Source organism: Chlorocebus sabaeus, chromosome 20 (genome assembly GCF_047675955.1).
Source record: "Chlorocebus sabaeus isolate Y175 chromosome 20, mChlSab1.0.hap1, whole genome shotgun sequence".
In the NCBI taxonomy this organism is placed as follows: Eukaryota; Metazoa; Chordata; class Mammalia; order Primates; family Cercopithecidae; genus Chlorocebus; species Chlorocebus sabaeus.
In genome coordinates this window covers 28467151-28494252 of record NC_132923.1, presented here as the reverse complement: position 1 = coordinate 28494252, position 27102 = coordinate 28467151, and the positions used below count along the sequence as shown (strand labels likewise).

The 27102-nt window shown below is 43.3% G+C and overlaps 1 protein-coding gene across 1 annotated transcript; it reads right to left on the bottom strand.

The window, feature by feature from the left end:
- Nucleotides 1–5044: 5044 nt before the first annotated feature.
- LOC103224327 (NBPF family member NBPF4) lies at nt 5045–25438 on the bottom strand. Its single transcript, XM_073008115.1, is given in 14 exon segments — nt 5045–5388; nt 8328–8542; nt 10592–10828; nt 13833–14009; nt 14753–14800; nt 15822–15991; nt 16833–16884; nt 17862–18001; nt 18858–18909; nt 20472–20683; nt 21535–21607; nt 22649–22863; nt 23727–23826; nt 25226–25438. Coding segments are annotated over 14 exon segments (1923 nt in total). The 5' UTR covers nt 25404–25438; the 3' UTR covers nt 5045–5334.
- Between the last annotated feature and the right edge of the window lie 1664 nt (nt 25439–27102).

Below are 27102 nucleotides of genomic sequence, written 5' to 3'. Positions count from 1 at the left end.
ATACCCACTCTAAAACATTTTTTTTATAGTTAAAAAAATGTGTATTGGTCTAAAACAATAACAGTTCTACCAAAAAAAAATAAAAGTCGAGAAATGAAGACCATTGCTCTTCATTTGTGTCACTGAATCTAAAAAACTATTCGGATTATTAATATTATTTTTTTGAAACAGAGTCTTGCTCTGTCGTCCAGGCTGGAGTGTGATGGCACAATCTCGGCTCATTGCAACCTCCGCCTCCTGGACTCAAGTGATTCTCCTGCCTCAGCCTCCCAAGTAGTGGTAATTACAGGTGTGCGTCACCCTACCCAGTTAATTTTTGTATTTTTAGTAGAGACTGGGTTTTGCCATGTTGGCCAGGCTGGTCTTGAACTTGTGTCCTCAAGTGATCCACCCACCTTGACTTCCCAAAGTGCTGGGATTACAGGTGTGAGCCACCAACCCGGTCACCTATTTGGTTTATTAAATTGTTATCAACCTAATGATGACTGGGCTGCAGTAATACAGATTGCACATGCATGAATTGGAGTACTGGCCACTACGTGCACCTGTCAGAATTTTATTTAGCCAAATTTATGTGTTAAACCTCACAACTTCCTGCTACCCACCAAACATCTTTCACAAACTTCCTGGTAGCCTTTTGCGACCCGACAGGATGAATCAATGAACAGCATTGTAAACAATACTTTGCTTGCATTGAAATATTACCATGCTCCCCCTAGAAGAACATAGGTTATTTATGAAAGCAATGGTGACTAAGAAAATCAACTCTTATAAAGTTACTAAGTTTTAAAAATAGATTAAAATACACTTGTTTTATACTGATTATATGCTGTCTAAGCAATTAATCTTTAAAACAAAGAAACTATATTAGCTAACTGGGTCATATTAGAATGATTTTTTTCAGCAATCTTAAAATTATCTCTTTCGTATCAATTTCTTTTGCTAATTTTAAATGATCTTTGTAATTTCATTTCTGATTATGAAACTGGCACATATTTACCATATAGAAAATATAGGAGATCACAGAGGAAAAAATACTCATGATTTCACTATCCAGAGATTTAAGTGTGTAAGTTGAGTATCCCTAATCTGAAAATCTGAAATATAATTTATTGTTAAGTACTGATCTCATGTCCTGTAACCCTGATGAACTTACTAATTCTAGTAGTATTTTAGTACACTCCTTGAGGTTTTCTACATATAAGAACATATCATCTGCAAATAAAGGTAGTTTAACTTCTTCTGTTCCTATCTGGATACAATTTTTTTTTTTTTTCATTCTCTTACCTAATTGTCCTGGCTACTATCTCCAATACAACATTGAATAGAAGTGGTGAGAGTGTACATCTTTATATTATTCCTAATCTAAAGGTGAAAGCATTCGATCTGTCCCACTAAACATGATGTTAGCCGAAGCTTTCTAACAGATGTCCTCTATCAGGTTGAGGAAGTTCCCTTCTATTCCTTGTTTGTTGAAAGAATATTGAGTTTTGTCATATGCCTTTCCTACGTCTATTAAGATGATCAGATTAGTTTTGGTTTATTTTCTACTGATACTACATTAATTGGTTTTCAGATGTTAAACTTACCTTCTATCCCTGGGATAAATCCCACTTGGTCATCATGTATAATTTATGCAGATGCTACTGGATTCAGTTTGCTAATATTTTGTTGAGGATCTTGCGTCTGTATTTAAACACGATATTCATTTGTAGTTTTCTGGCGATGCTTAGAGTGTTTGAGTACTACTGGCCTCATAGAATAAGCTGGGAAATGTTCTCTCCTCTATTTTTGGAAGAATTTGTGAAAAACTGATATCAACTCTTCTTTAGATGTTTGGTAAGATTTAGCTGTGAATCTGTCTGGGCCCAGGCTTTTCTTGGCCAGTAGTTTTTTTGATTGCTAATTCAATCTCTTTAGTTTCGGAAGTCTATTCAGATGTCAGTTTTGATGGCTTTTTTTTTTCTTTTTCTTTTTTTTTCCAGTGTATAAAACTATTGCAAACTTCCAGTTTGTAATGGTTCTGATAAGAAATCGAATGTCATCATTACATTTAGTCCTCTGTTTGTAATGTGCTTTTTCTCCTTTTATTCCTTTTAGGATTTTCTGTTTATCACTAGTTTTGATCAATGTGAGTAGTGTTCCTTGGTGTAGGTTTCTTCATGTCTCTTGTCCTTAGGATACACTGTGTTTCTGGGATATTTGGGGTTTATGACTTTCATTGACCATCAATGACAGACTGGATAAAGAAAATATGATATATATACACCATGGAATACTATGCAGCCATAAAAATGAATGCCTCATGTCTTTTGCAGGTACGTCGTTGAAGTTAGAAGCCATTGTCCTCAACAAACTAATGCAAGAACAGAAAACCAAACACCACTCTTTCTCACTTATAAGTGGTAGCTGAATGATGAGAACACATAGATATATGGGGAAACAACACACACTGGGGCCTGTCAGAAGTGATGGGTGAGGGTTGGGGGGAGGGAGAGCATCAGGAAGAGTAGCTAATAGATGTTGTGGTTAATAGTTAGGTGATGAGATGATCTGTGCAGCAAACTACATGGCACCTGTTTACCTATGTAACAAACCTGCACATCCTGCACATGTACGCCGGAACTTAAAATAAAAGTTGAAGGAAAAAACTAAACAAAGATTTTAAAAATCCACTTAAACCTCCATACTGGCATCACAATTAAATCAAAATTAATTACAGAACTAAATGTAAACTGCAAAACTAGAGAACTTACAGTAGAAAACATAAGAGAAAATCTTCACAATGTGCAGTTAGGCTAAGTATTCTCAGTTATCACATCAACAAAATGATTAAAGAAAACATTGATCAATTCAACTTTATACAAATTGAAAATTCTTGGTCAGCACAAGACACTATTTATAGAATAAAAAGACATGCTACAGATTGGGAGAAAAATATGAAAATCACTAATATGACAAAGAACTTGTGTGATGATTAATTGTGTGTGTCACTGTGACCGAGCCCCAGGGTGCCAGGACATTTGTTCCTATGTTATTCTGTGTGTGTACTGGAGGGGGGATCTGGATGACATTAACACTGGAATAGGCAGTCTATGTGAAGCAGATTGCCCTCCATAAGGGGAGTGGGCCTCATCCAAGCAACCAAAGGTCAGAGGGGAAGAAAAAGGCCTAATAAGAAGGAAATACTTTCTTGGGTACCCATCTTTCTGTCTTGGGAATTTCAGCCTCCAGAATCTCATGTCCAAACTGTCTGTATACACACACACACACACAAACACATACACAAAACATACACACACACGTATATGCCATATGCATATACATACATATATATTAATATATACATATACACACACACACACTCTTCATAGGTAAGTAGGAAGGATTGCATTTTGTAAAGCTCAGCCATTCAATGATAATTGTTGAAGCGGCCAGTGATTATGGGGATGTTCTAGTATAGGATTCTGTCTCCTTTTTTAGACTATTGAAGTTCTGCATTTGAAGAAGTAGCATAGAATAATAGCTGAATTTCTACACAGACATATCGAAGCCCTGGGGATTAACACAGAGTCAGAAATACCACCCATAATCCTGCCCCCAACCAGGGCTAGGGAGCACTGGGGACCCCAAGTGATTTTATTTAGCCAGGTCTGGAGCCACATAACAGCAGAGGGAGAGGAAACACCAGGCAAATAGAGGCCAGCACAGCAGCGAGGGCCTGTTAATGACAAAGCACAGGTAAAACCTTCCTCAGAAAGCGAGTGTGGAGAAACACAGATGAGGCCTGAGACCTGGTGCATCAGAACCCTGCTACTGGGCAATTGAAAACCTTTTCAGTGCAATGTTAAACGGGAGCTATACAACTTTTCCTAAATAACAAACCAAAAGCACACACACATGCACAAACACAAAAAGAAAACAACATCAACAAAGAAATACAGTAAATACAATCTACAACATATGGTAAACATAGACTAGAACATGGAGGAGTTTAGAATGAAACAGGGAAATAAGAATGGTTTTATTAATCTAAATTCTTATCCACCAAAATCAATCATAATAATAAAGCTTAAAACATTATCCATAAAAAATCCAATAGTCCAGAGTGAGAGGCAAAAAATGTTTTAATGAAACAGATTTCAAACTTAAACATTTTAACCGATGGACTAAAATTAATTTTGGATGCAAGTTAAAATTGAGGCAGAGAATATTCTTTTTCACAACAGAATGCCAGCAAAAAGAAATTAAAATTAATTTTGGATGAAAGTTAAAATTCGGGCAGGGAATATTTTTTCTTACGAAGAATGCCAGCAAAAGCAAGTATAAAGTGAGATTTTGAGATAGAAAGTTTTCAAAGTACAGACATAAATATAATAACTGACACAGGCAGGGGTGATTAATTGATGATAAAATGTTCAGAGGAAGATCGTTAGAATACGGGATATTGATACTATTTCAAACCACTTTCCAAATTAATTATTAACAAGGTGTCTTTACAAGGGACAGAGCTCCTAGACCCCTCCTTTACCAAATGACCATCCTAGTATCACAACAATGGGGATGGACACACTGGGCCTTCTCTGCCTGCAGAGGGACTGAGGTAGGAAGCTCACAGCATGGACTCTGCAGTGCTCCTGGCAAAATGTTTAGGCTGAATTTAATCATGAGGACATTTTCAGATAACTTCAGAAGGTAGACCATTGAGCCAGACAGCTGACCTGTCCTCTACAAACAAGTCCATGTCACCACCCTCAATGACAGCAACAAAAAGAGGAAGAGATATTTTGGGTTCAAAATGACTAAAAAGGCACAAGTTACACCGTCTTTTTACTCTTTTTGAGCCCAAAATGTCTCTTCTCCTTTTTGTTGTGTTCTTGGTGGTGGCATGGAGTGTTTGAAGGAGACAGGTCAGTTGTCCTGTTCAATGTTCTACATTCTGCAGTTGTCTGAGGGTTACCTCCTATGAAACTGAGGCTAAGCGTTTTCAGCAAGAACATGGCATTGTTCATACTCTGCCCTGGCAGAGTCCCAGCTGACATGCCGTCTCCTGCCAGCAGCTCCTGACTCCTGTTCTCTACACGATGGGAATTGAGAGGAGCAGGGCTAAGGCCTGTGAATGCTGTTTGTCCATCTGGGCATTGGTCTCCCTAGGCATTGATTACAATTGGAGGGGGATGGACTGTGGCTTCTCAAATGAAAGGAGCGTAGTGGGTTGAAATCATCAAGAGTATTCTGTGTCTAAAATTCAATCCTCAGTGAAGGACCCCTGCAGTATTGTGTTTGGACTTGAACTTGCTTTGCTGTTTTTGTTTTTTTCATCAAGTGTAAAAGCTACTTTTTGTGACATCCTTTCATCCTTTGCATCCTTCCAGCAGTATTTGGTATCTGTAGGGGCAAGAGAGAAAAAATCAAATGAGCATTTTTGTCAGGTCCTCCCCGTGGTTGAGTCTGGAGACTTCTAAGTAGTGATATCTCAGGGGCAAACGGATCTTCTGCTGGGAGGATGAGCTGAAGGGTGAGCCCTGGGCTGGCTGAAGGGGGAAGCGCCATCCACAAGTGAGAACAAAACATTCCTGAACTTCCCTGAGCTTCCAGTCAGCCTGGGGTGCAGGATATAAGGACCCCACCTATGCACAACCAGCAGAGGGGAACATCAGCCCCTTTCCTCCTGATCCCCTCTGTCTGGAGCAGAGTGATGGCTTTTCCTCCACGTGAGGATGTGCTCAGCATCAATGATGCCTGCCCAGAAACAGAGGGGAGCAGAAGGAGAGGACTTTCTGCAGAGAAACCCACCCCTTTACAACTCCCTGTCCTAGTCTTCTAGGGAGGAACGTGAAGGCCCTGGGAAGAACCCTGGGCGTGAGAAGCAGCAGAAACCTCAGACAATAGACATGTCCAGGTCCATCTTTTACAACAGAGGAGTAGTGATGCCACAGGGGTAAGATTGAACTAAGGCCACATGACTTGCTATTGATAACCCAGGAATCAGAATCCACCCACTAAGACCCTTTCAATAAAGATTGGAGAAAGCGAGAGGAAAGGCTCCAGTCTGGACGTCTCGACAGTCATGAGAGGAGGTTGGGTCACCTTGGCAACTGCAGGAATAAGATTTTACAAATAAATATGATGTTGCTTCTGCTTCTTTGGTTGGTTAAAAAGAAGAAAAAAAGATAATTATAAGTATTTGTCCAAAGGGGATCAGGAAAGAAAGGAAATTTTAAAAAAGAGACTCAAAATGGAGTTAGTAAAGAGAGAGCGGGGACTGTAACCATGGCCCAACTTATTTTCTCTAATGCCCTGAAGTTGATTCCACATCTGGTTCCACCTTAAGGGATCTCTGGAAATATTCTCAATATCTAGAACAAGAAAACTCTGAAGTACAAAGTGAAACGGATTAGTTTGTGTTTTACTACATTCTCCCCTCCCACTTACTGTTTTCCTCAAGTAGATTTTGGGAAAGGTTTCTTTTTAATATTTTATGCCAGTGTGAAGACAGGCATTAAGAAGTATTCATACACAGTCTCTTGAAGAATTTCAGTCTTGGTTTGTTATTGTATTCTCTTCAGGAAAGTGAGACCGATGAGTTCTCTTTAGGGATTTTGTGGAAGGACAATAATTGACCAAAAGTAAAATTTTCACATTGCAGTGGTGAGCCCATGAGTGGGCTATAAAATGGGTGTGGGGAAATGTAAAGTGGAAGTTTTCTTTTAAAATGCAAAAGAAAATACTAAATTCCACTATATGTAATGTGGGAGGTATTATTTCTGTACATTAGGTGTTAATATAATGACTATTTCTTATCTTTTATTCAAAACTGAGCAAGTGTGCTTCAAGCAGAGGCTAAAAGTCTAATCTATTAATTTTCTTGTTTTTCCTATTGATTTTTTCTATGCTACACAAACAGTAATATTGAGAGGGGAATACAGATACCATCAAAGGCTGATGGATACTCAGCCTTTTCTGTGGAGTAGCCACACGTATGTGACACTTCCATGTTGGTAACCTGAGGTTATAGTAGACCAGGGGTCCTTGTCACCTTTAGCCACATATTAGAATCACATGGGAGCATTTTAAAACTACAGATGCTCAAACCACACCCCAGGCCATGTAAGTGAGAATCCCAAGGTGTGAGTTGAAGGGATTCATCTTAATTGAAATCTCACCAGGTGCTTATTAAATGGCAGCAGGAATGTAGAGATACTAAATGGACCAGCCCAATTTCCCATCATTTTCTTCCCTTTCCCCATTTATCTCATGATTGGCTTTGTTCCCAGTGGTTCCATGGATTGTAGCCTTCTCCCTGACAATTTCAGTTCAATCTCTCTCTTATCAACAGGGCTGGGCCAAAGCAAACATTGTCCTGTAGACAGATTCTTGTCTGTCATCTTGCGTATGCATAAAGCTGGTCCTGGAGTCACTTTTCTCAAAGTTAATTCATAAAATTCTCTCTCATATACACTGGCCTCAAGATGTATCTGACTTGCATTTTAGGCCCTTAACTGGAGTTATAGAAGTGGAAATGAGAATAAAAAGGAGAGAGGTTGCAATGATGAACCTCATGATGTATGCAGTTTTGAAGTCCTGCCCTCTGCATGTACTTTTGGAGTGATGTCCCTTTAGAATGTCATAGTTCTCCAGTTAACGTCAGCTCAAGCGGGTCCATGAGGTGAGAACACTGACACCCTGGCAACTCCATCCACGTTGGCACTAGGCTGCACATCTGGGGCTAAAGACAAACCTGACTCCAGGCCCGTAGGGAACTCCCACCTGTGACCCCGGTTCTAATTTAGTTTCCTAAGTGGGGCTCTTTGTGCTTAGTTTTAACACTTCCCATTCAGAGGAACAAGTGATGATTAAGAGTTGACTTGGTTGGGTTGCTCAAAGAAGATTCAAGGGGAAAATCGATGTGTAAATGATGTATTAAAGCAATGATTTCTGCAGAAAGAGGCAATGGAGTTGGGGATGCAGGGAGGAAAGTTAAATTTCCCAAGAGAGAGTGTGATTCCAGGCAAACGTCCTTGTGTTCAGCAGCTTAACCTACGTACTTGGATGAGGACAAGGAGGCCTGGCTCTCCTGTGTCCAGGAGAGGGACTCTCAAGACATTAAAGAAGGAATAGAGCAGAGTTCAGAGAGCCAAGAGGACATGGGGGTAGAAAGGGCTTGTCAGGGTGGGAACCCAGGGGACACAGAGGTAACACCAGACAGAGGTTACAGCTGCTGTTGGAGAGAACAAATGGAAGAGAAAAAGCAGTGGGAGAATGAGGTGTCACCATAGACAGAGAAATAAGAAGTGAGTGCAGCTATCAGCCGTAGATGTGATTACCTCTGCACCCTAAGCTTGCAGGCCAGGGAATCTGCATGCCAGTCTCCACTTGCTGAGCGGGAGTTTTCTTTTGATGATCCTTGGTTTCAGGACACTGGAGGCATGAATCTCGCCAATGACTTGACACCCTTGTGTGTTGTCTGCTGAGCCTTCAAGTGCATCATCTTCCAGCTGGGGAGGGTTCTTCATCCCCAGGGAGGGCTACAAAATGAGCTCTGAAAATAAAACTACAGCCAATGGGATCCACTGGCACCCACGATCTTACTGTGACTTTCTCTTCCACCCAGAGGACATCAAATCAAGAGAGGGGCCTTGGACAAGAAAGTCCAAAGAGTGAGGGGAAGCCAATAGAGTCACTTTAATGTTTTCTTTTTGTTTATCTTTCCTACATTGCTCAGTAATGACAAGATTGCCAGGAGCCACAGGCACTGCCAATTCACAGCAATATTCAAGAAACACAAGATTAAGAAACACAAATAGCTTCCAGGTAGATAAGGCAAAGGCAAGGATATAAAACTCTATGTAGGCTATGCTTTGGGGAGAGCTGAGATTACAAAAATCAAAGTTAAATCAGAGCTGTGTTCAAACAGGAGATGGGAATGGAAGGGCCTGGCAGGGTGGCAGCCCATGTGGCACCGAGGTGAGATCAGACAGAGGTGACAGCAGGTGATGAGAGAAAAGAATCAGGAAGACTAAACCTAGAGAATTTATAAAAGTTGCATCATTATATGATCTGCTACATATATATACACCCTATATAGCATACACACCAGATATACATAATCACACATAATAGGACAAATGATATAAATGCATATATCTGTACTTTAATTTAGAGAAAAAATATTATATAGGGATTTGGGAGAGATTGAATGTAACAGTATCGTCACTATTCAGGTCCATTGAAATGGGGAAAAAAATAGCAACATGAGAAGAATGAGAAAGAAAAGGTGTGGGAGAAACAAATGACCTGGTAGACAGCGGGGAGAAATCACCAGGTGAAGGAAAATATTAATGAAACAAAAGACATTCACTGTGTCCTCTTACCTGGTGCCTGGTTCAGGCTCTGGACTCCAGGGAAAGTGAGCAAGAGGGAGTGTGTCTGAGCCAGTGGGGTGAGTCTTGGCTGGGGGTGTGAGAATCCATAGAGAAGCAAAGGAGAGTCCAGTGGGAAGAAATCAGTTTAAATAAGTTTTCACGGCACGTGTCAGGGACTGCGTATCCCCCAACACTCCCTGAGCACTTTCCATGTGTCCTCTCCTCGGACCCAGATGGTGCTCGTTATCTCACCCAACCCTCCCTCCTCCTGAGGACAGGGGTCCCCTCATTCCTCAGCCGAGGGCATCGCCTGACAGATGAGCACCAGGCAGCCCCAGGGGCTCCAGGAGGAGATACTGAGTGGGACGGAGAGTGAGAATGAACACGACCCAGGTTTTAAGGAAATCTGAGCAGAAGTGGATTCCTGTGAGACAGAAACTGAGGACATGGCCGTGGACATGAGTGGAGAATTTGAACTAAATGGAATTTCATAAAACAGACTGATGTGAACACTTTCCATGTGAAAGTTACCCTTTTATTTCAAAAAAAAAAAAAAAGCAGAAGAAAAAGCAGAGGAAGCTGGACATGTCAGGAGACTGAGTGTGGGCCCAGGATTTACACTGTTATTCAAAGTGCCTCATAGGTTGTTACTGAAAGTACCTGATAGGGGAAAATTGGCTTCATGAGGGATGGGGAAGGAGAGGAAGAAAACTGGCAGAAGAGTCTGTGTGAGAAAGGAGAGGAAGAGGGGCCCTAGAAAGCAGAGATCTTCATAACTGCTCTACCTCACAGGAGACATCATCCGTGAAGTCACTTTCTAAGTGTAAACTGAGGAGAAAGATAAAAGGATTAGATAACACCTATTCCTAGGTTTATTGGGCAATTTTTATGGAATCAGACCCTTCAGAAATTATAATAATAAATATTCCCAACAAGATTGCAGGTAGATATTATTTTCCAGCTATCTCAGATGAGGGAACAGAGACGTAAATAGCAAAAAGACAAAAACCTTGGCCAAAGTCAACAAGCAGAAAGTGGCAAACCCAGAACCTGAGAGCAGATTTGGTTCTAAGCCCCAGGCCTTTGCTCATCTCACTGGGTTGGAGCATCATGAATTTCAACTTGACCCTGAGGAAGCACAGAGTGGTCCCATTCCCTCCTGCACCGACAGCATGGTGACCACCAACACCTGGATGAGAGCTTCATGACTCTGTTTCTTTCCCTACCTTGGAAGGGCCGGTGGTTCCCAGAATCAGCATTGGCTGAGAAGCTGCAGGTGGTGGAGGAAAGGCCCCGCCTGCCCAAGCCATTCCCACAGTGGAACCCTTGATCCAGCTGTAGTCGCAGACATTTGGGCACTAGGGTGCTTGGTTCCAGCTGTGCCTGTGAAGTCTGCACCTCTGACAGGTGGTGGCTCAAGTCTCCACTCCAAGTTCCTTGGGGACCGGCTACATTGGTGGGAGCTGAAAGGAGAAGGGGCTTCAGTAGGAACAATCTGAGTTTTCCCTTTGTTAAGCATGCCCGGAACATGCATCCCTGATGTCCCTGCTCTCAGTAAAGCCACCCAGTGACCCACGCCACACAGACAGACATCATGTCAGTGCAGACGACGTCACCTTTCCTGTCTTTGTCTGGGGACACTGACACAGCAGGGGCCCAGGCTGGGGTGTCCCTGAAGTGAAAAACCTCTGCTTCAGTCCAGTGGGCTTTGGATCGTCTAACAAGACCATCTTGATTATTCTGTTATTATTCATCTCTTTCCTGTGCCTAGAGGGAAAGTTCTAGAGAGCCCTCAGAGCACAGGAGAGAAGGAGCTGTTTTTCTCCATACACAGGCTGTAAGAACAGGCCAAGAGTTAGAAGTGCGAGGCTTTGAGAAAGAACCACGAGAAAGGGGGCTGGGATGCTGCAGACCAAACACTAAGTGAGGCAAAATTTCTGGGTTCTGGGACATTTTGAATTTCCCATTGCTTATAATGGTTTGACCCCCTGCCCACACATATCCATCCTATTGCCATATAGTGGGTGTCAGCAGACAGAGGCAATGTAGGAGAGGGACCAGTCCCTTCCCGGAAATTCAGGGGCCACAAGAGCCACAGAACAGCATGTGCGGTTCCTTAGGAAGGTCACAGAGGACACGATCCTCACATTACCCACTGCTCCAGTGGTGTTCGGGTGGCACCCCTTAAACAAATTATTTCCATTTCCACAGGGAGAGGAATACACATTCTGAGTGGACTAAGAAAAGACTTCCAATGACCTCATGCAAGTCCAGGTCGGACTCAGGATGGGGACGGGGCCTGCAGGGCTGGATCCACATTGCTGTAAGGCTCCTCTCTCTCCTCCCCTCTCCACATCCTCATTCTCTGCAAGGTTTTCTAAGTTTTCTTAAATATGCCTCAATGACCTCAGCTCCAACATGGAGATGCCACTGCCCCCTCACAAGTGTCCCTTGAGCCCTGAATGGGTTATAGCAGGACAGAGCTTGCTTGCAAAGGGGCAGGACATACAGCAGGTGCAAGGACAGTGTGTATGTTAATTGTTTCATGAATCACTGTGATCCTAGAAAAGTATTTGCTATTTTGAAACTCAAATGCAAAATGGGAAAGGGGATGGTCCCAGTATGAAAGGCACTTACTGATCAGAATAGAATAGAGGCCAACATTTTTGTTGCTAGTTTCTTTCTTTGTGTGTGTGTCCCTGTGTGTTTGTGTGTGTGTGCATGTTTGTGACACAGGGTCTCACTTTGTTGCTCAGGCTGCAGTGCAGTGGTGCAATTGTGGCTCACTGCAGCCTCAACTAACCAGGCTCAGGTGATCCTTCCACCTCAGCCACTCAGGAAGCTGGGACTACAGGTGTGTACCACCATGCCCCGCTAATTTTTTCTGTGGAGACAGGGTTTCACCATGTTACCCATGCTGGTCTCAAACTCCTGAGCTCAGGCGATCCATCTCCTTGACCTCCCAAAGTGCTGGAATTACAGGCGTGAATCACCACACCTGGCATTTTTGTTAATTTCATTACAACATAATTCAATATACTGAGGGGCAGCACAGAGTTCCTTGCTCTTACAAGAAGACAATGTAATGGGTAAAACCCTCAAAAATCTACATGAAATTCCCAGAATAGAAGTTAAAAAAAAGAGAGAGAATGAGCAAGAAGAAATGAAAACTGGATTTTGTTTTTACACGTCCTGTGAAGCTGCTATCTCAAGGGGCACTTGCTCAGAGAAAGGCCTTTTGGGACATAATGGGGACAGGAACCACTCTGCTTTGCTCATCGGTTACGCCAGAACCTCATGAGGGACACTAGTTGTTGATGGTTTTCATGAGAATATAGCACTGAGACCAAAACTTGATTGAAACTAAAACCCACACATGGAGAAAACCACTGGAGCTCTGCAGAGGATGCAAGCCTGGCCACGCATAAAGGAAGGGACGCTGGACTGCGTCAGTGGAGGGAAGACCCCTCAGAGGAAGTAGAGCCGCAGTCCCCAACCTTTTTGGCACCAGGATCTGGTTTCATGGAAGACAGTTTTTCAGGGACCAGGTTAGGGGGGATGGTTTTGGGATGTTTCAGGCACATTACATTTACTGTGCACTTTATTTCTATAAATATTACATTGTAATATATAATGAAACAATTATACAACTCACCATAATGTAGAATCAGTGGGAGCCCTAAGCTCATTTTCCTGCAACTAGGTGGTCTCATCTGGGGGTGACAGTCACTGGGAGACAGTGACAGATCATCAGGCATTAGATTCTCATAAGGAAAGCACCATCTAGATTCCTGGCATGTGCACTTCACAATAGGGTTCGAGCTCCTGTGAGAATCTGATGCCCCTGCTGATCTGACAGGAGGTGGAATCCAGGCTGAAAAGCTTTCCCTCCGCTCACCTCCTGCTCTGCGGCCAGTTCCTAACAGATCATGGACCCATAACGGCCCATGGCCCTATGGCTGGGGATCCCTGAAGAAGAGCATCTAGCTTGGGACACAGGAATCATGAAACAGGCCTCCAAATAATCAGGAAAAACTCCCAGCATATCTGGATGGCCAGAGAAGAGATAAGGACATGTAGTTAGCAACATAATTTCAGAAAAGACAGATGCCCTATCTTAAAGAAGGAGGTGTGTTATATAAATTTCTCCAACAGAGCTACTATGGCCAAGAGTTGCAATAAGCCCTCATCACACCCCTCTCTGGCCTGTTTTGACAGCCACAGCCTGCTCTTGTGAGAAGGAGCCAGGTGACAGAGGAGGCACTTGGAACAGGAGAAGAGGATGCTTTACCCAGTGGATGTCTGTCCTTAAAACTGGATCCAAGAGCCAAATTCAAAACAGGCTCAGTGTCTAGGGCCTGCCTGGGGAGGTGGTCTGTCTGAGTTGCACAAGTTGCAGAAACAAAACATACAGAGGCTGCCTGGTAGGACAGCGAAGGTTTGTGACCTCCAGGCTGGGGTACTCACAGGCTATACCCAGAGGAGTGCAGGCGAGTTGATCCTCCAATGAGGACAAGGTGCTGCTATAAGGCGGGTGGCAGTCAGATAGGTCACGGTAAACTAAAGGAGTCAAGTATACTTCATCCACGGAGTCCTCTGGAATTTCCTGCTCCTTTACTTCTGGCAGCTCCTGGCTGCGCCTGGAGTAAAGACGACAAAAGATAAACACCAGAGAGAACCAACACCACTGCGCCCAGCTGGTTTTATAGGGAGGCCCTCAGGAAGGCCCAGAGGAAGCAAAGTACAGTCCCCTCAGAGAGATACGACCATGCTTCCATGTCTGAAACAGGAGACAGTGAGTGACAGGCTCTCAGTGCACTGGGCAGGCAATGAGCTGGGGAGGAAGGAGATGGAGTGATCCCTGTGGGAAACTGCCAGTACACAATGCATTCGGCACTTTTGCATACATTTTGTTGAAATTAGCATCAGTAGCCAAATGAATACAGACTCTTGAGTCTTCCCAGACAGAGTTCCTATATCCTCAACATCTCTTGCTCTCAACATTGTAGCATGACAGAGTTATTTTCATTCACTTTCGTGCTGTCAAATACTTGCAAACATGGTAATGCCAAAGAGGCAGACATCAGATGTGCAGCTCAACTTCACTTTAAGCAAAAAGGACAGAAAAGGGGACTGAAAAAAATGTCTGTGATTGATCAGTTCAATAGAATCAACTGAATGCAGATTAGTAGAATTGAAAGGAATTAATAAGGAAGAAATACAAATACAGGTGTACAATGAAAAGAGTCAACCTTATCAATATGGCTATTTCATGGTTGGCTGAACAGGTGGAGCAGGTATATTCTGCACACTCTGACTTTCCCTGCATATGAGACTCCTCATATCAACACTGAATTAACTGTCCATGATTCCTCAGAGTTATTTGGGGCACGGTGGGTCTTGATCTTCTACCTCCTCTTGATCCTTTTCAATTTCTGCAAATAAAGTCAGACAGAGACAGACACATTAAGCAGGTTCTCCTACACACACAGACAATCCACTGTACAGTCCTAACATAGGAACATCAGCTTCCTCAGTGGGAGAACAGGACAATGTGAGAGAAATATTCCAGGAGGCCTGAGGTCCTGTCATGAGAGAGATGCCTTGGTTTTCTTCCCTGAGCAAGGGAATGAAATCTCCCTGTTCTGGTAGATCATTATCCCAACATCAACCGTCCTGATTTTGTGCAAATAGTTACACAATTTTTTTCACATCAATTCAAGGCAAACACCCCAACTGCTTTTTAGAAGGAAAACTACACTATTCAGCCTTCATTCATCAAATACCCACATTGTTCAAGGTTGCAAGGATTTTAGACACTGAAATTAGAATGAAGGAGAGAACATACAGACCCTGCAATCAAAATGAATCTTTGGTACTACAAAGAGACATTGTCTATTCGTGACATCTAGGAGTGACAAGGCCCAGTCTTGTTTCTAGAAACATAACAAAAGCAAATGTACTGCTCACCTAAAACAGGTCAACATCAGAGACACAGACAATGAGACTATGTTCTTTGCAATGTGGGTAATATATTTACCAAAACATAGACAAAGATGCCACAGGCCTTGGGCAGGGGTAAATCTCATAGGACTTGGTTGGGGAAAGAAATTTGTAAGGAACACAATAGGTGGCAAGACGAATCTTATTCAGATTAAGAGGCCTGACAGATACCTGTTGGGCACGTGCTACGTACGTTGGTGTGAATTTGTCAATGTCGTGACGGTGGCCCAGGGTGACACAGGCCTGGTCTGAGATGAGGAGGAGAGCAGAGCTCACTGACCCACCCCATGTCTATGCTTCCAACTTGATTTTCAATTCTGATGCAAATCATCCTGTTTCTGTGAGTCCTGCTCACACTAATGACACGTCTCTGTCCAGCCAGGGGTGCAAGGAATTCGAACTCTACCTGGGATACCAATTGGAGATTTATCGTGTTCACAATGGAGTACTCACTGTCTACAAGAGCCAAGCTGACTTGCTTTTCTTCAAAACAGTACAAAGTGCTCCAATAAGGGTGGTAGGAGTGAGGTAGGTCAGAAAGGATGGAAGGAGTCAAGCAACATCCATCCAGTGACTCCTGGGGGACTTCATGCTTGTCCACCCTCAGCGGTCCCCTGCTGAGCCTGTAAGGTAGGAAGGAGTAAGGATTAATCCAAGGAGTTTCAGAGCCCTGCTGGCTTCACGTGAAGCAGGAGGGAGTGATGGTGGAAAACAAATGGGGCAGCCCATTAAAGAGTTCAATATTCTCCTCTTCTTGGTGGGTCACAGTGTGGTTGCCATGGGGTAGGTTGCAATACAGAGAGAGGGAAAGAGAGAAGAGAGAGAGAGAAGCAACAGGAACTCAGCAAAGTGGCCAGATCACGATTTTCTGAGGAAGGAGGTATAGTCGTGTATGTATGTATAGTCGCTCTGTATGGTATAGTCGTGACTTACTGAATATCATGTTCCATAATGGTGGCTTCATTACTTTCTTTTAAATGGTATTAAATTTTATGTGTAGTGACCAAGTAAACATAGCATTTGAGGCATAATAATGTTCCCAAAATCTCATGCCATCAAGTCCTTCTTCTCTCATTACTATGTGTGGTATAATAATAATTTTTTTCTACCTAATTTCCTTGCCTTGAAATGCTTAGCACTGTGTTAATGCAAAGCCAACAGAAAGCAGATATGCATCTCAGGCTGGTTGAAAACATAAGAAGAGATAGCTGCTTTACGGAAATCTCTGGGACTGTTTAGTTGTTCAGAAGATCAACTGGTTTTATGTACTGAACCTGAGAAGTTAATGCGAAATGGCCAACGATGCAAGTTATCACAATGAAAATGTAAAACATGTTTAGAAAGGATCATTTCTGGTTGGATGAAGGGATTAATCTGGTATATTCAGGACTTTCTGGGTTTCTGTGGATATGAGTTCCAAAGGTATCACCCCTGAATTGAGAGCCCCTGAATTTCTTTAATTACCTGGGATCAACTGTTTCTTTTCCTTTCACCTCTTCAAGATTATTTTGCTTTTCTGCAAGTAAATTAAGAGAAGACCAGTCATATGAACTTGATCCCATTCAAACATGCACAACCTTGTGTCCAATCCTACCTAGGGGCATAAATAAACTCGGTGTGATAACAGGCTATTGTGAGAGAAACTTTCCAGGAGGCCTCAGGGTGAGCCTTGTGAGAAGTCACTAGGTTTGCTTTCCTGAGCCATGGAGCAAATCTCCCTGATATGACAGGTCATCATCACAGTCCCTTCTGTCCTGAGTCACAGCAAAATGTTAACCGTATCCTATTTACTAACAGATCCTGGAAATCTACTTAAATGCTTCCTAGCAGGTTACTGCAGTATTCAGTATGTTTCCATCTGATAACATGTTTTTGGTGTTTTTTGTAGAATGTACATTTAGAAGGATAGATTAAATCAAATGAATCTCTAACGCTACATGGAAACATAGGCCTTTAATGAGGCAGGGAGTTCCAGGGCCCAGCCTCCTTTCAGAAACATACAAAATCTAATAGTGGTGTTATGTTCTGGTACTCCGAGACTTCTTAGCTAAGACAAGCCTGCTAAAAGGGGAGGGAGTCTAGCCTGAGAGAAGTGAACGATGGTAATGACAGGATATAGATAAGGCTGCCAGTGGCCTTGGACAGGCAGAGAAACGCAGGTTGTTTGGGAGGGAAAATTAGAAGATTTCATGTGAGATGACAGATTAAATCTAAATCAGGAGAACTGGTGGATACATCCTGCACCCAGGCTGCAGAGGTGGGTATGAATTTGTCAGGTCAACCTTGGGTACAGTGATTTGCCAATGGGGCAAAGATGAAAGACAATATGTGGTTTTGGAGGAGGACAGAGCACAACTCTGACTCCTAGGATGCCTTCCTACAAACTTAATCCTAAAGCCTGGTTCTAACCAGTGTATAAGCATCGTGTCTTCCTGAAGGTATGACATGTCTCATTATGGACAGATTGTGGGGTGCAAAGAATAGGGAGTCTACCTAAGAAGCCAAGTGGGGTTTCATCCTGTTTGGAATTGGAGTAATCCCTGGCAACATCCTGAGCAGAGCAAACTTTCTCTTCATCCAGTGCCAAGAAAGTGACTTCATGATGCAGGTAAGAGTTGGATATATCATGGTGTCTAGAATGAGAAAAATCACATTCCTCTGTTAAGTCCTGCAGGACTCCCTTCTCCTCAGACTCCTGCAGCTTCCTGATGAGCCAGGTAGGATAGGAATGACAGCAGATTAGATCAAGACAGACTCAACACCACAGCATGTCATGTGATTTGATGGGACACAAAGGGAGTGGCCACAGAGAGCAAAGGGGGCATCTCCTCCAAGAGAGAAAACCCATCCTTCTAAATGTGGGGTGGATGTGACTGTCCTGGGGACAGAGCAATGCGAGCAGCAGGTGCTCAGTGCACTTGCCACAAACGAGCTGCTGCTGGAGACCCAGACTCTCCCGGTAAACTAGCAGCATGACTTGCAGCAGAGAGATCTAACATGGGGCTTCACTTCCTTCACAAAAATTGTGTTGACATTTACATGCAGCATCCAAGTGACCAGAGCTCTTGAGGCATTCCAGACACAGATGCTGCTTTATGGTCCCCCTTTTTCAATATTTTGACATCATATGAAATTTTTATTTTTAATTTTCTCTCTTGCAACTAAGTAGTTGCCAACATGCTGACACAAAACACACAGAAAGCAGATATGCATCTCACTCTGGATTAACCACATGGGAGACCACAGGTGAGATCAGGAAATCCCTGAGTTTGATCTGTTCACCTGGCTCAACTGATTGTCAGTTCCCATGCTTGAGAGGGATTAAGAAATGGAAACCTATTCAACTACCACAATAAAGAAGACAACATTGTTAAAGGAGTAATTTGCAGTTGGATGAATGGAGGAGACAATTCATCGCTTCCTATTTTCCCTGGATCCGTGGTGTCCAGGTGTCACTATTGAACTAACAATCCACGAATCCACAGTTACCTGGGGAGCACTGGTGCTTTCCCCTCCTCTTCCTCATGATCATTCTGATTTTCTGTAAACAAATTCAGAAGAGCAAGTCACAGTAAGGAAATCACACGTCACACAAGATGAAATCAGTGCCCAGTGATAGCACAAGAACATAAATATCCTCAGTGTAAGAATGTGACATTTTGACAGGAAGGTTCTAAGGTGTCCTACATTAAGTGTTGTCAGAAGTAGATGAACCTTCTTTCCATACCCATGAAACAAAATCTCCCTCGTCTGGCAGATCATAATCACCTCTCCTCTGACCTAAGTCTGTGCCAACAGTTAAACAAAACTTTTCTCACAAGAATTCAAAAATTGCCCTTACTACTCTCCAGAAGTGTTGTTGCAATACTGATTTATCTCATCATATATCATGGTCAATGAATGGTTAGAGAAATTTATATAGGAGACTGAACTGATGGATAAATACTAACAACTCTTGCATAAAAAAGAGTCTGCGGTGTTACACAGAAACATTGGCTACTCACGGGGTGAAGAACTCAGGGCCCAGCCTTGTTTAGGGAAACTTATAAGAGAGATAAAGGTAGAGGTGTTTATGTCCTGCTTTCAAGGTGACTGCTTAACTGGGACAAGCTGACCTAAAGCAGACCTAGCCTGGGTCTGAGAACAGTGAATCCAGAGAAACAACAGCTCCAAATACACAGGTGAGACTGTTAGTGGCCTGTACAGGCATAGAAACTCCATGGACATTGTTCAGGGACACTAATCATTATTGCATGTGACAAGAGACATAGGAACCGAGCCAGGAGGCCTGAGAGCTACCTCCTGTACACAGGTGGCTATGACTTTGTCACACCTGCCTGTGGTCCAATATGCTGACATTGGGGCCAGGAAGACAAAGTCATGCTATGGGACAAGGAGGTGAGGAAAGGTCTCTGACTCTCGGATAACAGTGTGCAATATTCCATCATAATTTCTTTTTTTTCTGTGTGCAATATACCATCATAGTTTCTTTCTTTCTTTCTTTCTTTTCTTTTCTTTCTTTCTTTCTTTCTTTCTTTTTTTCTTTCTTTCTTTCTTTCTTTTCTTTCTTCTTTCCCTTCCTTCCTTCCTTTCCTTCCTTCCTTCCTTCCTTCCTTCCTTCCTTCCTTCCTTCCTTCCTTCCTTCCTTCCTTCCTTCCTTCCTTCCTTTCTTCCTTCCTTCTCTCTCTGTCTTTCTTTATTTTTCTTTTTTTTTTGAGACACGGCCTCTGTCTGTCACTCAGGCTGGAGTGCAGTGGTGCAATTATGGCTCACTGCAGCCTCTGCCTCCTGGGTTCAGGTGACTCCCCTGTCAGCCACCGAGGTAGTTCCGATGGCAGGCACATACCACCATGCCTGGCTAATTTTTCATATTATGTGTAAAGATGGGTTTCACCACATTTCCCAAGCTGGTCTTGAACTCCTGAACTTAAGTGAACCACCCACCTAGGCCTCGCAAAGTGCTGGGATTACAGGTATGAGCCACTGCACCCAGCTCTGTCTTAGTTTGTAAATCAAACCAATATGTATGTACGCAGCCTGTCCTCAGAATTGATCTTCCTCAGCCTAGACAGAGGCAGGAGGGACAAAGAATAGAGAGGCTACCTGGGAGAATGTTTAGAGCTTCTTTCTCTTCATCATGAGAGGGTTCATTCTCTACAACCAGAGCAGAGTCGACTTTGTCTTCCTCAGATGTGATTTTGGTGCTCCTGTGAGGCTGGTTGGAGTCAGATGGGTCATGACTATTTGAACAAGTGACTGCACATTCCTCCAGTGAGTCCTGAGGAACTTCCTTTTCTTCAGCCATCTGCACCTCCCTGATGTGCCCGGTGGGATAGAAATGACAGAAGATTAAACCAAAAGGCACTGGACCCCAGGAAGTCCTACTGGTTTTGACAGGAGGCATAAGAGAGTGGTCTCAGAAAGCAAAGGGGAGTTTCCCTTTAAGAAGGAACAGACAATCCTCTCCTCTCTGCAACAGAGCAGAGAAAACCAGAGAGGAAACAGGGGCTGGTGATCATTGCACTGGGTAGGTAGGAGCTGAGGATGGAGACTCAGCTGTCTCTGTATGGTACAGTCTTGAGAGCACACAGAGAACTAAAAACAGCTGCCACACAGTGTGTCTAACCTGGGTTGTAGTTAACACATGGTGGCCACGGGAATACAAGCCTTTGAGCCATTGTAGACTCCAGAGATGGTGTGCCTTCTTTTTTTTTTTTAATTTTAATATTGTGCTGTGAAATGTAAACTTTTTATCTAGGTACTTTTCTTTGTGTTCAACTTTGCTAGGTACTTCCTAATTCCTCTGCTTGTTGCCTCTCTGCTATTTATCTTTCCTTAAAAGAACATAAAGACAACTGTGTAGAAAGCAGCTTTGCATCTCCTCCTGGCTTTCACTGCAGGGGAGAATAGGTCTCCTCTGTGTGTGCAGGAAGTCACTTGGGCTGTGAGTTCATCTAGGGTCATGCTTACGTGTACCATGAAGACAATGGACAAGCATGTTAACAGGGCTATTTCCTTGCTGGGTCAGTGGATGGAATCAGTGGACTCTGCAGCTTTATTTATCCTGCACCTGGAATCTGTGACTACCTTCACCCGCCTTGTGTTCTTTCTGAGACCCTTTTCATGTTTTACCACCCATTACCTGCTCCTGATTATACAGTGTTACCTGGGGGCAGGTGATTCCTGTATTTTCTCAACCTCCTCATCTTTCTCATCTTCATCCTCATCTTCATCATTCTCTGCAAATACAGAAGTATCCATTCAGATATTTCCCACTTCACCTATGCAAGCACAGTGAGCCCTATGTGCACGGAGACACAAACATCTATATGTATGAGTCTGCATTGTACTGAAAGCTCTCATGTTTTACCTTTAAGAAAATGCCCTGAAATGGTTTCCTGATGCATGAGGCAATGCGTTTCTGATTTGCAGGGTCACCATCAAGATGTGGCCAAATATTGAAAAGACCTTTCCTCTTCATATCACTGAAGACTTGTCCAGTCTCTCTCTGAACTTCAGCAGCTGTCTCCCCAATCCTGCCACAGATCTGATTCCCAGGCACAGGCTGTGTGTCCTGTCACAGCTCGCATTTAGAACCTGTATCTTTCTCTTAGAACAGGACAAACAGCCTTGTCCCACAATACTCCATACATCAGGGACTTCATGGGCCCTCCAGGTGGCTTACACTTCGTTATCTAGGGACATTGTCTCCATGGGGAGTGCTCCAGCCTAAGCCACTTCCTACCACCAAATGCCAGCACTTCAAGTGCCTTCTCCAACACGACACAGCAAGGGGCTTTATCTCATGTGCAATATAGTCATAAGTGTTCCCATATTTGAATGCCAGAGACAATTTGTTTGCCTTTACAGATTTAGAGACAGAAACCTAGGAAGGATAAATTAATCAGCTGGAGACAGTTGCCAAAGACATTGCTGAAGATAGAGCCTGGGAACCTTCACTCTTAGGCCCAGGCTCTTTTCACTCTAACAAGCTGCCTCCTGTCACAGCCTCTTCCTGTCCTTTAAAACTGGACAAATGCTGCCTCTTACTGCAAAGACCATGTTCCATCAAGAAAGGAGGAGACCTTTGCAATACTGTGACCTCCAGCCCCACGGGTTTCCCATCTCTGTTTTTACACAGGAAGTTCTGGCCATGTCATGCCCACAGATGTTTACTGGAAAGATACACTACACATAAAATTGTCATTGTGGAGGTGTGGAGGTCTGGGGACTTCCATAAGCCTAGAGCTGTGTGTCATCAGGGCCCGTGGCCACCTCACCTGGGCTCAGCTTCTGGAGAAGGCGCTCTGCCAGCCTGCGCCCCTCAGCCGGCTGCTCTCGAAGATCCTGACCCTGGAACTTGTCAAGGTCATCAGGAGTGAGGAGGGCCTTGAAATGCTGATTCAGTGAGCGGGAGGCATCTCTCCCTTCCTGTAACTTCTCCCGTAACTGGGTCAGCTCTCGTGCCTGAGAGTGAACCAGAGCTTTATATTGCCTAAGGTGAGATAGTAGAGAAGATTTAATAATGGAAAGGGATGAGTGATAAGTTCTAACACTGCAACAGAGGTTTCTGTGAGAATGTCCACAAGGAGCCTTCCAAGCAGAAGGTCAGCACATATTTGGGGAAATGCCTTTGGCCAAGAGAAAAATAAAATAATATATATATATATATATTTTTTTAAGTTATGTATATATTTTTAAAGGCTTCTTCTATATAAGAGAGTGCTCCTGTAAGATCCTCCATGATGTTCCGTTCATCTTTCTTTTCTGTAAACAAAAGCCAGTGTCTTCCTAGATCAGTTCCAAAAGGATGTCCTTTCAGTTCTTCACTTTGGCCATGGACATTTCTATATGGAAATTCACACAGTGCATCTTGCAGTCACTCAAACTAAAGCCATGCACAGAAATGCGACCAGGTGCAAATGGAGTGAATTGGAAAGATGTAGCAAGAAAAAAAGGACAGGGTCAAGAAGGCAACATTGATTGAACGAATGACATACCAGTCAGTCACGAGGTGATTCTAACTAAGAGTAAATGGGGTGGTGATCACAGACCATTTTAGTGTGCTAAATGCTGCTGGGTGGTTCACTTTCTTTTAATTAACTTTGGTTATGCAAATTTCACCTCAAGAATTCCTTGTTTTAAAAAGAGAAAACAAGGTTCAAGAAACAACTGCAACCCATAACTTACTAAGATGACTGTTCTCTGTTTTATAAATGTTTGTGTGACATGTGCCTGCCATGTAAATGCCTGCCCTTGTCCTGGCCCAGCTTAGCTCTTAGTTCTCCCAGCTGAGTTTCTGCACTTCAGAGATTCACACCCCTGCCCATCTGTCTGCCCCCAACGGGGCCTACTCACCCGAGCTCCTCAGCTTGCCTGAGCTTCTCTGCCAGCTTCTCCACGAACTGCAGTTCATCCCTCAGCACAGAGTCTATGATGTCTTTGTACTCTTCACACTCTGAGAAAAGACAGACACACCTGCCTCAGTGCAAGGCTGAACAAGCTGCTGGGATCACTGCCATCAGGGCAGGCAGCAGCATCCATCCCAAGGACGAAAGCAGCCCCAGTACCAGGCTCTAGGCAGGCATTTCCGCATCTTTATTTATCAACCTCCCAACTTTCTGGCATCTGATACTCTCCAACTTAGAGATGGGGACAAAAAACTCAAGGGCACATCAAGTAACTTGACACGATGATCCACCTGGAACAAGGCAGAGTCAGAATTCACAGTCCCTGAGGTCTGACTCTGAATCTTGGGACACTTTCCCAAGCCTTGCAGCCTCTCCTGTAAAACACTGCACTGGGGCATGAAGTAATAATATCCTGCACAGTCGGAAAGACCCTTAGCACTATGGGACTCACGGTTTCCCTGGTACTGGAAATTTTAAGCACAAGTATGTCAAATATGTAAAATATCATATCTGAATATAACTGCATAAAATATGAGGCATAACACCCTGAGGCTTTAGTAGAAATATGCCAAAACACTAATAAACTTTGAATTAAGTTAGACACAGTAGAATGAAGAACTAATAGAGAGTGTTTTCTCTGTGCCAAGAACTGTTCTAGGAGATTGAGAAGAAATGTATCACGTAAGTCATTGCAGCACTTTTCTGAGGTACGTATTATTGTACAACCCATGTACAGATGAGGAAACCTAGGCACCGAGAAGATAGGCAACTTGGATGGAACCCAGGAGCCCAGGGTCCCTGCTCTGCACACTACACTGCTACCTCCACAATGTCTTATGTGCCAGCTTTCTTCCTCTTTAGGAATAAGAGCCTGTGCCCCAGGAAGCAGGACTTCCCTCTCACCGTGGTACTCCCTGCCCTTGATGCTGTCACTTATGGCTGCCACAGTTACTATTAGGAGGAGTCTCCTCTTTAAACTCCTTAGTGCAGGTGCTGTGTACTGTCACTATGTTTAAAGAATAGAGCTTTGCCTACTGGGCCACAAAGAAGTTTGAAGTGAATGGAAGTTCATTAGTCCCAGACATTTAGACCAACAGACTAGATGTTACCTGTCTGCAGCATCTTACATGGTACAGAGAGGATTCTCATAAACCTGATTTAGCCTCTTGCTGAGAAGAACAGGTGGTTCTGTGCCTGTGTCAGCAGTCAATATGATGGATTTTAACTCTCCTCTCACCTCACACCAGACTGCAATTGTGGAAAAGTTGCTAAATACTTTGCGCCTCTGTTTTCCATCCTTAACATCATGAAGTTAAAAAACCCATTTCTATTTTCCTAGAAGTATGGGAAGGATGACATTAATTTTGATGAAGAGACTGTTCAGTTTCTCAGAGAGAAGACAGGTGGTCATTCATCACTTTCTGATGGCGAATCTATAGAACTTACTGTATTTCTTCAGCTGGTTGGCCAGGGAGTAGGCAGTAGCCTGAGTTATAAGGAATTTCTCTTTGAGGTCTCGGAACTGCTGATTGCTCTCTGCCAGCTGGGAGCGCAATTCCTGGTTGATTTCTAGGATGTTCATCTCTGCCCTCTCGCTGGACAAAGGGTCGGCAGATACCACCATGCTGATGTTTGTGGCAGAAGAGTTAGAGTCAGGGACTCGGGAGAAGAAACCCAAATACATGATGGGTCAAAAACTAGTGAAATCAGTTAGGTTTCATCAGGACTGAGCGATGACAATAACTGGAATTGTTAACTTACGGCTGAGAAAAACTTGATCAACACCCCACAACACTTTAGAGTCCTTAACCGCAAAAACAGGGTCCAGGATGCCTGAGCTCAGAGGTGAAGGCACTGCCTATAGCTCCGACTCTGACAAGAGTGAGGGAGGTAGCAGCCAGCGTGCCAGGTAACGGTCTGCAGTTGCAATAATAGAATTAGAAGGTGGGGGTGTCATGGAATCTTAGGAGCCCTGTATTCCAATTGCCCAGCCTGTGCTGAAACACTAGGCTCCCTGGTCTCACTTGAGGGTCACTGATGGGGACCATTTCTTCAGCAGTCACTCTCAGTATTAGTGCACCCTTGTGAAAATGCTACAGGCCCACCTCTTTCCCAATATATCTAAGCATGTTTCTCATTGCTCATCTCTTGTGTGTATAAAATCATCAAGGTAGAGATATTTTCCCATAAGGTTGTTTTCTTAGTGGTAGTGACAAAGTCACGCCATCTTCTTTTTAAGGTAAAATGATCTCAATGCTTTTCCACAAGTGAAAGATGTCAAATTTTAAACTGCTATGATATCCTTTGGGTCTTCTGCAGTTTTTTTCTGTGCCTACTGAAAATCAGTGAATAATTTATTTTTTAAAAATATTTTCTATCCTTTCTCAGTATTCTTGATGCATCCCATTGTTATGTTGGTTTCTTTTCTCTTACTGAGGAAGCATCTTGTCTTTTCACTACACTTAAGACCAGTTTCACATCCCTACGTCCATAGCTCTTCCTCTATGCGTGGATTGGTTTGCTTTTTTAATGTCACTGAACACTCGTTTCATACTTATCACTTACAAAGATCATTCTAGTCCCACAAGAGTTCTTTTCAAGGTGTCAAGTGATGAAAATCATTTGTATATATCCCCTGAAAGCATGTGTGACCATATATCTTGGGAAGTCTTGTAAACCTGTAACTATTTTCATTTAGTTTTCCCATATATTGAAAAGAACAGGGCCATGAACACTTCTTATGGAACACTGTTGGATATATATACATTTTGAGTTGCTCTAAACCACTGATGTGTGGTTGCATTCCAGTAACAGAACCTGGCAAGATCAAGCTCATGGTCGGGGTGGTTGGTGATCCTCAGTGTTCCTGTGCATTAGAAGGTGAGTTTGAGATGAGAGGGATGAGTAGGGGAGCGTGATCCCCTGAACCACCTCCTCACTTTCTCAGCTTTCATCCCCACCTAGATTTTGTGAGGCTAGAACTTGGGAGATTGTCCTGTAGCCTAAGTCTCCTAAGTTTGGCTGCTGGACTTGCCTGAGTTGAGGTGTGATAAGTGTGACCACGGGCTACTCAGCATTCATGTGGAAGTGAAGGGAGGAGGACTGGATCAATCCCATTGTAAAGCGTGCCTCTCAGCAGCCTGCACCATCCTCCAACTACACTGTGTAATGACAGTGCTTTGAGATGTAGCAAAGGCTGTAAATAAATCTATTTTCTGGTGTGTGTGAGACCTGATATTATATGGGAGGAGGAAAAATTTGCAAAATTTCTTCATTTTAAAAATGGTGAAACTGCAGATCAGAAAGATCAAAAAGTTATATGG